Genomic DNA, 13504 nt, shown 5'->3' with positions numbered 1-13504 from the left:
TTGCATATTTGACTCAACATTAGATCAAGATGTACATTTTTCTGGGCTGCTGTTTTGCATCTGGCTTCAGGTATATCTTTACCATCATCTTGTAGGCCCCCTATTCGGATGGGTAATTGTTTTCTTCTCCCATGAAAAATCATCAGCCAAAACTGGAGCAAAATTGACATCAAGTGAGAGAATGTATACTAGATTTTGACGCCAGTTTCCAAAATATGTTATTGTCTCATATTTGGTTAATTGCTATTGTTTTGGAGCGCCAGGAGTAGCCATGATTAGTCAATGGTTAAAAAAAAGTTGACTTTGGGCCGAGTTGATTGATTTTCACAGAACACTGGTAGCCGATTCAAATTACGACTGACTTGAATATTTATTTTCGATTGTTTCACGGCGAGTGAAAATGCCTTCTCAGAAAGTAAACTGGCTTATTGTGTTTATTCTTACTTGGAGGTATTTAGGTTTTCAATCCTGTGTGTCGAAGGCGTATTGGTAGGATTAACCGCTGCCACCACGCCAATAAATCACAAATCCGACTCTCCAAACTCAAACGAGTTTATTCAGATTAGATACAAAATACAAAACTAGGATTACAGCGTAAACGAAATGCTATTTACGCGAATCTATTATAAACGAAATGCGATTCAAATGCGATAAAAAAGAAGAGAAAATATACATAAACAAGTGGCGCAAATGTATCTAAAAGAGTTTCGAGACATGATTTAGGAAAATGCTTCAGGAGCTGATATCACAAACTTGCCCAAGGGCAGTATTTTGAGAAAATACTTCGTTATGATCTTCCCAATTATCAGAGTTAACTGAGGACGAGGACGAGGACGAGGACGATTTTTTAATCAATGTTTCCCCAAGTTTTGTTTTGATTATCTAATGTAACAGTTGGTTACTGACATGCATCAACCAAGTCAGCGAACAAGACCACCCGATCCCGTTTCTCGCCTCTTACGACAAGCAGGGGATGTAATTATATGGCTAATCAAATAATTGTTATTGCTATGGAATTTTCGTTTTTTTGGGTTTTTATTTTTTAACATATCCTGGCATTAAGAAGGGACTTGTTGATTGTTTGATTGTTAGGTTGTTTGAATGTCTGGTCCAGAATCGATTAAACACAGGCGACAAAGAAAACATGACATACACTTATTTATGACAACTGGTTTAGGCCTAGCTTTGATAACAAAACAACACTTTTTGTAAAGGTAATTTCCTATTTCAAACCGAAATGGCGGGCTTTGGGCGACATTATCAAACTCAAGGTAGCTTTGTGTATCCAGTGGTATTTGGATGGACATCTCTACATATGGACATGCATCGTCAGGTTGCAGTTGCAGCACTTCCAGTTGACACGTGTGTTGTTCAAAAGGGAATATATATGAATGTAATATTTCTTGTCCCTATTCCACTACGTACAGCTCGAGGTTCCGGGGTAGAATAAGTCTTCAGCAACCCATGCCTGCCGTAAAAGTTGACTATGCTTGTCGTAAAAGGCGACTAACGGGATCGGGTGGTCAGGCTCGCTAATTTGGTTATGCATATCAGCGATCCCAATTGCGTGGATCGATGCTCATGATAGTAATCACTGGATTGTCTGGTCCAGACTCGATTATTTTCAGACTGCCGTCATATAGCTGGAATATTAGTGAGTGCGGCGTTAAACAACAAACCAACCACCAACACCTGGAGCAGCGCTCTAGGCGTCAATGCAAGTTCACTTCAATTTTAGCAATGAACAACCATTTAACGCCTTTTAAAATTCGACTGCGATTTTACAAGACAAATATATGAATCAGGAACATAAATTATTCGAACACTTTGTTAAAAAGAGTGACTAGAATCATATTGAACATTCTTGCAAGGTTCACAGCTCCCGTTTGGTGATGCTGTGTAACGTGATAGTCACGTGTACGTAACTGGCTCCCATTTATGTTCCTTGATTCAAAGGTCTTTTTGACAGATGTAGCGGTTTGCGTTATTCTTCTTCCTGTCTCGCCACATAAATGCACTGCCAGTGTTGCTTGATTTGTGGATGATGATGAAATCCTGCTCAGGAATTCCATTAAGCGGGTAGCCTGGGCGCCAGGCAAAGTAGGTCATAGGTCGGCCGTCATGGTATACCCATTTCCCTTCTTCTGCCAGATCTGAACCATCAATGAAGAAGTTAATTTTTCTGTTTTCTGAAATTTTAACAAGGCACTTGAAATATCATTTTTGTCCATTGAAAAGTGAGAAGCAATTATTATTGATCAATGAATTTAAGTGTAGCTGGTAAAATCATAGATAATATGACTTAAATGGCATGTTATCAACTACAATGTAACAGTTAAGTGAGGATGGTTGGGTGCCTATGTGTTTGCTGTCTACCAAAATGCAGCATGGATTCTCAATATAGGTTATGAAACCCATTCTTGGTGTCCTCCCACCCAACCCCTCCCCTCTATGCTATCGTTCGAGTGTGGCCTAAAACAACATATTTTCACTGTATCGATCGCATTCTGACTCACAGCTGAATTTCAGTCATACTCTTAAACTATTGTGAGTGTACCAGAACTTTCATATTACTCGCCGCGAGAATAAAGTACATTGCCATGAGACTTACCAAGACACTTACTGCCCTGAATATAATCTGTTTCGACAGATAATCTGCAAAAACAGATTTGAGTGGACGTAAAAGGCCAAATCACTTTTCACAAAACTCAGTGATGACACCAGGAGTTCGCGTAAAGGTTAAACATGTCCGGTTCTACAGGTAATACTCACACCATTTGTATACAAATCAGTATTTGTTTTTTGAAAAACACCGAATAGCAATACTCCTGCCATGAATCCTTTGCTTTGATATTGTACTTTTCAGGTTACAAAGAAATTATTCTTTATACGACAAACACTGTGACGTGTTCATTCCTGATAAACCTCAAGGGACGTCATTCTATTGTACTCCAGTCTGGTTAAAATCTCAAAAACAGAAATGTTGTGATATCCCTGGTATTTTACATAATATACCAGGGATTTGATAAATTCAACTTCCGTTTACATTTGAACGCAATATAATGAAATATTAAATGAAATGCTAAATGTATTCTTTATATTCCCCGAGGTTCGAACATGCAACCTTCGTATCTGTAGCCCAATTAAGTACCATCAGACAACAGGCGCGCTGATAAATCACAATGCTTTTAAGAATGTCTTTTTCAAGTACCCCTATGTCAGCAACAGATATTTGACGCCCGTCTCCTAAGGTTCCCAGACCCGTGAAGATTCCGGGGTAGAATAGGTCTCCAGCAACCCATGCTTGCCGTAAGAGGCGACTAACGGGATCGGGTGGTCAGGCTCGCTGACTTGGTTGATGCATGTCATCGATCCCAATTGCGTGGATCGATGCTCATGATATTAATCACTGGATTGTCTGGTCCAGACTCGATTATTTACAGACCGCCGTCATAAAGCTGGAATATTGCTGAGTACGGCGTAAAACAACAAACCAACCAACAACCTAAGGTTCCTGGAAAATTTGGTTTGAACATAAAAACGTTGTAATTGTTGTTTTAGGTCCGATTTGCGGGTTCATAGTTTCCCTCGGGTTCTTATGGGATTTAAAACCCTCCCTCGGTTTTATCACTTAGCTACGAATTTTATATTTTGTAAAAAAAACTCTCTGACGTGTTTTACCCTACACATATAAAATGCGAGGGAGAAATTATATGTAATATAGAACAAATATGATGCCCATGATAATAAGGTTTTGTGATGTTGCGACGTCAGTGGAGGGTAATTCAGTCACCCAGAGTACTTATGACAGCAGGAATATGATGTTGAATGTGATTGATGGGTGGATATGAAGGCAGGAATACGAACCTGATGACGAGTTGACCTGCTTGACGACGTGGTTCTGCTTGTCCGCACTGTCAATTACAACAAAGTGTTCTCCTCTGGACGCACAGTCAGCAAGCGCCTTCTTATGGGGGGTACGGTCAGTATGAACCTGGTAGCAGAAGTTGAGGAGGCGGTTGTGGACGTAGCCAGATGGACATGCATCTGAAATAGACAAGGACAGTTATACAACGCTATGAATAGAAATGAACAAAAAGGACAGATATATCAGCACATTGTTATCTTTCGTTTTGTCGTCCCAAAGGCTATAAAATCTGATTTCTTTAAGAACTAAAGAATAACCAACGAACAACAATGAATTATGGATTTTCTGTCACGAGTGAAATAACATTGTTAATCCATTACAGCATTCATTCACGAAGGACAGATGATCTGTAATTACGAGTTTCCATGGTGTTTAGTAGAACATGGCCGAGGTGTTTAGTTGGAACGTGGCCTAGGTGTTTATTTGGAACGTGATCGAGGTGTTTAGTTGGAACATGACCGAGGTGTTTAGAAGGAACATGGCCGAGGTGTTTAGTTGAACATGACCGATGTGTTTATATTTGGTTGGAACATAGCCATTGTGTTTAGTTAGAACAAGACGAAGATGTTTAGTTGAACATGGCCGAGGTGTTTAGTTGGAATGTAACCGAGATGTTTAGTTGGAACGTGACCGCGGCGTTGTGTTGGAACATGGCCGAGATGTTTAGTTCGAACGTGGCCGAGGTGTTTATTTTGAAAGTGACCGAGGTGTTTATTAGGAATATGGCAGAGATGTTAAGTTGGAACGTGACCGAGGTGTTTAGTTGGAACATGACGTAGGTGTTTAGTTGAAGATGGCCGAGGTGTTGTGTTGGAACGTGACCGAGGTGTTTAGTTGGAACAAGACGTAGGTGTTTAGTTGAAGATGGCCGAGGTGTTTTGTTGGAACGTGACCGAGGCCTTTAGTTGGAAAGTGACTGAGGTGTTAAGTTCAAACAAGCTCGAGGTGCTTAGTTGGAACTTGATGTAGCCGAGTAGCTGCATTTGTATGCAGAAGGACATATTGTTGAAGTGGAGCTGAAAGATCATCTGTTACTTTAGTTAGCTTTCAGGAGAACTTACATATTCCTCCAAAAGTTGATAAGTTTTTATAACAAACGAACGTAGCCATAGCAACAAGCCACCCGGCAAGTGCACAGATGGTGAAACAGTTGTCAAGGATGATCGCTTCTGAGTATTCTAGAGATTGTCATGAATGTCTACACAGATGTTGAATTTTCCAAATTTCATAATTTAGGATGTTTTTAAGGGAGTTTGCTTGCAGACCTACTTTGATTCAGCAGAATTCAGTGTATTTTTATTGCTTTCATCAGAAAAATATATCTAGTTTGCCCCTTCCCCGAAGGTCACTGTGAATGAGTGTAGGATTTTGATGATGCTTTGGACGGTATTTTTGTTATATCAGGGAGTGCCATCTTAATGTTAGAAAAATATATATCTAATCAAAATAAAATGTGATCGATAACAAACTCAAATGATTTAAATCAAATATTAAAGAATATCACAAAAGTAATAAAACAAACCAATACAAGTTGGCGACATTGGTGAAGTCCAAGAGCATTTGTAAGAGTCTGTCAAACTTAGAATCATAATCATAATCAAACACATGTCCTGTAAAATGCATGTACGACGAAGCCTTATACATCTTCAAAACTACATGGATTTGTATCCACCACGTTCCCCCGTGAATACATACACCGCTATGCAGGTAATAGTTACGTGTGTCTATTTTCAGTCAGGAAATAAATAAAACAATTTAATGAGTCCTACTCCGTGCATGAACTGTGCAAACCGTATCGTTGATATTGAAGCAGTGTATCGTGTAAGTGAAACACGATTGTGGCTGAAATATTACTGGCGTAATTTGAAATCAAACGATTCAACTTACGTCAAAAACAAATCTAATTGTGACCAAGTCAGCGAGCCTGACCACCTGATCCCGTTAGTCGCTTCTCACCACAAGCATAGTCGCTTTTTTGCTTGAAGACCTATTCTATCCCGGAATCTTCACGGGTCGGGCCAAGAAGAGACCTTATAAAGCCCTTATCATACCTTACTCTGGAACAAGTGTAGTGAGTAGTGAGGTTCAACAAATGCGTTTCGTCTTTATTGATAATTTATGTTTTGACACTGCTCTCAAATTCAGTCGAGTGCACAATCGGGTAACTGGATTTTTTAGTCCATTGATCACTTAATTGTCTACTTTGCTTACAGGCCTCCTTCACACAGCGTGTCCTATATATTACAGTTTTTGTAACTTTGGTTAAGTAGTCACTTAGAGAGTTGGTATAAATCGATACGATCAATCCAACTGAACAGTTATCTATTCAAAAGTATCAGCATTTGATAAAACTTTTTAAAAAAACGTAACCATGGTATCGTTATAAATATACAATCTGTTAAATAAGCCCATTTATCCCCACTACTTTAAATTCACAAATGCATTAGAAACAAAGAGTTCGTGGTTACTACTAACTAAAGCTTTAAAATGTTACAGGTTTTGCTACTTTATTTAAGTGGTTACGTTTTTACACATACTAAGAGTTGATATAAATCAATCCAAACAATCTAACTGAACAGTTTTATCGATATCAACATATCAGCATTTAAACACTTCTTTAAAAACGAACCCACGGATCGTTGTCAATATGCATACTGTTATATGTGAGTCATGTCATCCTCATTAAGAGTGAGTGAGTGAGCGAATTTGGTTTTACGCCGCTTTTCGCAATATTCCAGCAATATCACGGCGGGGGACACCAAAAATGGGCTTCACGCATTGTACCCATGTCGGAATTCGAAACCGGGTCTTCGGCGTGACGAGCGAACGCTTTAACCATTAGGCTACCCGACCGCCCCATTCTCATTACGAAGCCACTGGGGCTGAGGGGCGGGGCCAAATACGGGTAATTTGGCTATATTTCTTAAAACGACTTCTTCTCTGGAACTAAGAGATAGATATCAACCATTCTCCGGTGGTGAAAATTCAAAATTGTACAAATGGAAGGGCTGAACCCTACCCCCAACCCCGGGGACTAAGGGGCGGGGCTGAAAAGAGTTCATAACTTGGACACAGTTAAAATCCCCACCGTATAACCATATGTACAACTGGGAGTACATGTATAATGAGAGGAATGCACATATGCTACCAGGACAGGCCTTTCTGTTCATCTGTCCGGCACTCCCAAAGGAGTTAGAACCTTGACCATAACATGCAAACTGATATTATCCCCATCCTATATTCAACAGATCCATTGCAATTGTATACATTTGTTTAATATGAAGAGAATAATACCTTTAATATGATTTATCCTTGATGATAACATGGAAACGGTTCAGATCTTTATGTTTCATTTGTATCTAGAGAAATACACGTTCATGCTGTCAGATTTGCCATACACCCATTTTTAATGCTGACAGAGTCAAAATTACGAAATACTTGCAGTATTATATACATGTACAATGCAAATGTATATTTTGTCATGATTGTGTAAATATCCAGGTGAGCGATACAGGCCCTATGGGCCTTTTGTTTTACTAGATAGCAGTGCCTAACTGTTTCAGGTGCCATTATTACAGTGCAGCCCCTAAATACGAAGAACGTGTAGGATAATCATATGTTAAATGTAAGTAGAGTAGTGGGTAATGCGAACAACATCACCGAGGTGTTATTACTTCTGTGAATATACTGTGGAATCCCGTGTCTGTCATGAAGCCTTGAGCATGCTTGACCATGAAGCCAACATGATCATGCTGTTATATAATAAAAAATAAAAAATTATAGTGAATATATAGTCATAAATATGTAAAGTGAGGAGATTGTCACTGTTAATATAATAACTTAATAACATATTGAGTATAGCAGTTTATAAAATCCATTTCAATTTTGCAACATTCACCGTATCTCAATCGGGTGGATCGATGCGCATGAGATCAATCACTGGATTGTCTGATCCAGAATCAATTATTTACAGCCGGCTGTCATATAGCTGGAACATTACTGAACAAATAAACAATTTTGCAACAGTTACCAAGATTGAGTGTAGATGGTGGCAAAACGACCATTGTAATCATTATCATCTGCACATCGATATTCGTTGAGGAAAAAAAGTTGTCTAAATCGACATGAGCTAATCTGAACCTCATTGTAGTACTACATATACTGCCAAAAAAGTTATTTTAGCTTCTGAAAAGATGATGTTCAAAACAAAAGAAATGTTTCTTCAATAGAAGCAAATATTTTGTTTCAGTTTATTTTATTTCTTGTCCTTGTCGTGAACAAATTCGTCTCAAATTATTGTTCTCCACATCTTCTTTGGCCTTTCCCAGAAGAACAGTATATTCTACGGTGTTTTCAAAGGCATGAACAAATCTGAATCTTAGTTAGTTGCTTCACATCATATCGTAGAAAGATGTGTGCACAGAATCACCAAATTGTGGAAGAGTAACAAAATGGGTACAGTTAAACCCCGCATTATTTCAGCAGGTACTTCCAAGTATAACCCCGCTCAAACAAAGATCCTCAGCTTTCAGACCCACTGAACGTTATTTTCTGAGACAAATGACTTCTATCTTTCGGTCTACCATCAAAACAGTCATTGTAAATTGAAACACGAAAACATCCAAAATGTGCGCAGGGCAATAACATCCACGTGCAAATTGTGAATCATGACCTTAAATACGAGGAGCTGTTTTCATGAATATTTAATTAATCAAGCATTATTTCATTTTAGAACTTTATATGGCATGGCATCCTGGGTAATGTAGGTGTGCAGACGTGTTTACATCGCTCCCGAGATGGGTATATGTTTAGAACAATATAGGGCGAAAATAGGAGCTTTTTCACATCCCAATAAGTCCAAAAACACAATGCATGGAATATCGATCAGGATAAAAATACATGTTTCGACGACTCTGTGACAAGTTATGATTGGTTGGTTTGTTGGTTTGTTGTTTTACGCCGCACTCAGCAATATTCCAGCTATATGACGGCAGTCTGTAAATCCAGTCTGGACCAGACAATCCAGTTATGACGTTGTTTACAATCCTGATTGGGTGTGAGTTAGTGAGTGAGTATGGTTTTACGCCGCTTTTAGCAATATTCCAGCAATATCATGGCAAGGGAACACCAGAAATTGGCTTCACACATTGTACCCATGTCGGGAATTGAACCCGGGTTTTTGGCTTGACGTGCGAACGCTTTAACCACTAGGCTACCTGACCACCCCTGATTGGGTGTGGTGTCGCGGAGTCAAATCCCGGCCCGAAGACGAGCAGGCAATCAACACTATCACAAGATGATACAAATACAGTGGGTATCACAAGTACAAAATATTCAAATGACGACATAATGCTTGCAATTTTGGATTTGAAAGGGGATATATAAACAGTGAAAGATAGGGTCTCCACTTTGGATACAAAGGTCGACAAAATGGCGACACTGGTCAGCGAGCAGATAGAAGAAATCACCCGACTCTGTTCTGAAAATAAGAGAATGGACGAACAACTAAGCGCAATGCGGGGTTATCTTGATGATTATGAATCCTGCTCAAGACAAAACAACCTTCTATTCAATGGTATTGAGGAAGACAAGGGGGGAACCTGGGATAAATCAGAACATAAAGTCGGAGAATTCATTAGAAACACACTTGACATTCCTGTAGAAGGCGATATTTTGATCACTAGGGCCCATTGACAACACAATGGGAAACAGAACCCCCCAATTCTTGTAAAGTTTGTTCTCACAAGTGACAAGAACATCATCCTTTATATTCAAAGTAAGTTCAAAGGCCAGGAAAGCCAACCACACAGGGTATAAGAGCACCTTACACAACGAGTGCAGGAAGTTTTTATTCAAAATATGACATTATTTGACTCGGTGAGAACATTTGCGAGACACCCGAAGGACTTTGATGACGTAGTGTCCGGTTTAAACACAACTGGTCTCCAGACGTAAGCAATATATTCATGATTAACTTTCAAGAAAAGTTCTCATCTTGTCGTGGTGCTATTAACAAGCAAATTGAGGCATATGTTGAACAAAGTTTAGATACTATTATCAAACTTTATCATAATGCAGCTGACCAGTTCAAGAGAGTACGTGAAAATAGCCAGTTATCGTCAACCTCAGTACAACCACCTTGGTCGGACCATGACTGGGAAGACATTAAGCAAATAAAATATGGGCTTATGGGAAGATTATTAGCACATATTTATGCTTTAAAAAGACGTTTGAAAACATATGAATATTTCCAAACAGAAAGAGTAAAACTCCACGAGTCAAGGAATGATCCAAACGCATATTGGAAAGTATTAAAATCTCGAAAAGTGAATTCACACAGTCACTCCAGGTATCAGTGGACAAATTGTATGACCACTTTGAAAGCCTTTTGAATCTTGATTGTATATATGATTACTCTCATGAGATATGGGATGATACAGTTATTAATGCAGACAATAATTACTAAATGGGTGAATTTAACAAACCTTTCACACAGGAAAACGTGTTTTCCAGTGTGAGAATATAAAAAAGTGGCAAATCATCCGGCCCAGATGGATTAGCAAGCGATTTTGTTAAATCAACAAGGATTTATATAGCCCCTGTATTAACCATGTTGTTTAATAAACTGTATAACGTTGGCATATTCCCTGAAAGGTGGGGAAGAAGCATTATTCCCCTATATAAAAATATGGTAGTAACCTTGACCCAAACAATTTTAGAGGAATCTCATTGATCAACTCCATGTGCATGATTAGTCATAAATAATAGACTGTGACATTGGTGTGATAATGACAATATAATGACAGAATCACAAGCTGGATTAGACAAAACTATTCCTCCACAGAACATATATTTACATTGCAAGCTATGATCAACAAATATTTATCAAAGAAAAATGGAAGGTTTTATTGTCTCTTTAATGACTTCTCCAAAGTTTTTGATGACATAAATCATGGAGTATTGTTTAAAAATCCCTTAAAGCTTGGTGTTAGAGGTAAATGTTGCAACCGTGTATTCATCACAGTGTGCTTTATGTGAGAACTGATTCTGGTTTATCACAATACTTGACATGTAGCATTGGCACCCGTCAGGGTTGTATCCTGAGTCCACAAATCTTCATAAACCAGCTTGCTGTAATGTTGGAGGAGGAAGGTGGGAGACACACGTCTGATGTGTTTTTATTATTATTTCCCGATGATGTCTGTATCTGACACTGTTTTACAGCTTCAAAAGAAAATTATGTTTTGGAACGTTTTTGTGGAGAAACTGGAACGAAAGTTAATCTCAACAAAACTAAAATTATGGTATTTATAAATGAAAAATGGCTTCTAAATGGAGAAGAAAAAGAAGTTGTCAACATAAGCAGATAATTATCTTGGTATTGTTTTTTCACCATAATTGTCATGGACAAAGGCTCAAAACGTGTTCAGCACAAGCGAGGAAAGCAGCATTCCCAATTAACAACTATCAGAAACATTTTGGATATCTTAGTCATAATGATTTTATTAACATATTTGATGCTTTGATCACACATATTCTGTGCTATGTATCTGAGATATGGGGAACCACTTACTGTAACATCATCGATAGTGTGCACACGACTTCCTGTAGATCATTTCTGAGAGTAAACAAGTACACTTATACCAATATGGTCTTCAGAGAGTGTGGCAGAGTGCAATATTATTGTATATCCAGAGCAGTTAAACACTGGAGCAGGCTGCTCCAGTTACCACAGCATAGATTTTCCCAACAAGCAGATAAAATGATTAAAACTTTCATCATATATGGTAAATTTCAAACAGAGACTTAGTTTTTAAACAGAGACTTAACGACGGCATCTTTCATTTTCTGACTGCTTCTTTTAAATTTGGCATCACTCACTCGACGTTTCATCTCAATGTAATTATTATTCTCAATTTATATCTTTTTATTCTTTACTTAATGTAGAAGCCTATTTAACTTGTGATCCTCTGCCATGCCAGAGGCTCTAATTATGTCGAGGATGAATTACATGTATTGTTGATATGTGACAGCTATTCCAAACCGAGAAGCGAATCTTTTGCTAACCATCTCATAAATCCACCAATAACTGACACCTGTGTAAGACATGTCAACCTACATTATCTATAAGTAAGTATATGATTTATGGATGAACAACTTCTTTGTTCATCAATAAATCTAATCCATACTTAGTACTATAACTTGTTTGATTAAATTCCTGTGTCAAGTACTAAAGATAAGAAGCAAATCATCTTTTCCTGTAACATAAATTGTACTTTCTCCAGTCGTTTACTCAGCATGTACGTTTATTTATTTTATCCTAAATTACAAAATATAGTCTGTCTGTCGGTGTTTCTGTCTGTCAGAACATTATATGAAACATAATTACATTTTTCCGTTGTATATGATCGACAATGATAAATTGAGGATAGGCCACATAAATCATATTAAAATAATAATAGAAAATATCTCTGAGACACCTTCTTAGCCTCCTGTGAATAATGATGTCATCCCTCACCTGTTGTGAAGCTGTAGTATTTGGTACCTATCTCTTCTTCTCCGTCCTCAGGCGACATGAACAGCACGTCATGAAACTGACACCGCCGGTGTTGCCCTCTAAAGAACACAGACACAAAAGCTTTGTTCTGAAGGCACAGAAATACACACCATATACCCCTGTAAATATTTGAAACTTCAGACATAATGTGTGATGACATTATCACATTGTCAAATTTTGTCCATTTAACTCCAGATCCCGTCTTCAGCATAGCAGTAACATCGCTCACTAAACAAAGGTAAATTAGCTTCATAATCATTGCTTCTGTCTCAACTGGTCGCTCGACGCTGGATTATATTTGGTGACTGTTCAGTTGGTAATGCAAAATCGACTGCATCAATTGTTGATTTGTTACCATGCGTCCGCCTTCAAAGTGGTCCAATAGCAACTAACATATGACCGAGTTATGTCACGATATGCTTTGTAAAAAACTTCAAGCACTTGTTATGTTGGGTAAACCTACACGTACTTGTCCATAGGTGCATGTTGATGTTGTTTAATGCAATGTCCAAGTTTTATCATGGCGGAATACATTTTGCGAGAAAAGTAATCCTGCCGTGATTGGGCTTAATGACTGGTGCCAGGATTGGAACTCTGATGAGACAGGATCACAAGGATAATGTGGGGCCTAAGGAGTGCAATGCCACATTCATGGATTGTAGCCAGTGCAATGACTGAGTTGTTGACTGGAGGATTTCCGTGATGGAAGAGCAAACCTTTTCTCAGCTGATACTTTCATTGCCAAAGTTTTAGGGGTGTCACACGATACGATACATATCTCGATACAGATGCCACAATACGATACATAATCTCGATACAGATACCACAATACAATACATATCCCGATACATTATACGATACACATCTCGATACAGATGCCACAATACGATACATATCTCGATACAGATACCACGATATGATACATATCTCGATACAGATGCCACAATACAATACATATCTCGATACAGATGCCACGATACGATACATATCTCGATAGAGATGCCACGATATGATACATA

General features: G+C 38.4%; 1 protein-coding gene across 1 annotated transcript; it reads right to left on the bottom strand.

Annotated features, from left to right (window-relative positions):
• Positions 1–1628: 1628 nt before the first annotated feature.
• On the bottom strand, positions 1629–12899 carry LOC124133142 (galactose-specific lectin nattectin-like). The gene is made up of 3 exons (XM_046497400.2): positions 12447–12899; positions 3868–4047; positions 1629–2189 (listed from the first exon to the last, which is right to left on the bottom strand). Exons 1-3 carry the CDS (start codon positions 12742–12744, stop codon positions 1951–1953), a joined length of 717 nt encoding a protein of 238 aa, XP_046353356.2. The 5' UTR covers positions 12745–12899; the 3' UTR covers positions 1629–1950.
• Between the last annotated feature and the right edge of the window lie 605 nt (positions 12900–13504).

Source organism: Haliotis rufescens, unplaced genomic scaffold (assembly GCF_023055435.1).
Source record: "Haliotis rufescens isolate VD_foot unplaced genomic scaffold, xgHalRufe1.0.p SCAF_23, whole genome shotgun sequence".
Classification (NCBI taxonomy): Eukaryota; Metazoa; Mollusca; class Gastropoda; order Lepetellida; family Haliotidae; genus Haliotis; species Haliotis rufescens.
This window is presented reverse-complemented; position numbering and strand designations above follow the sequence as displayed.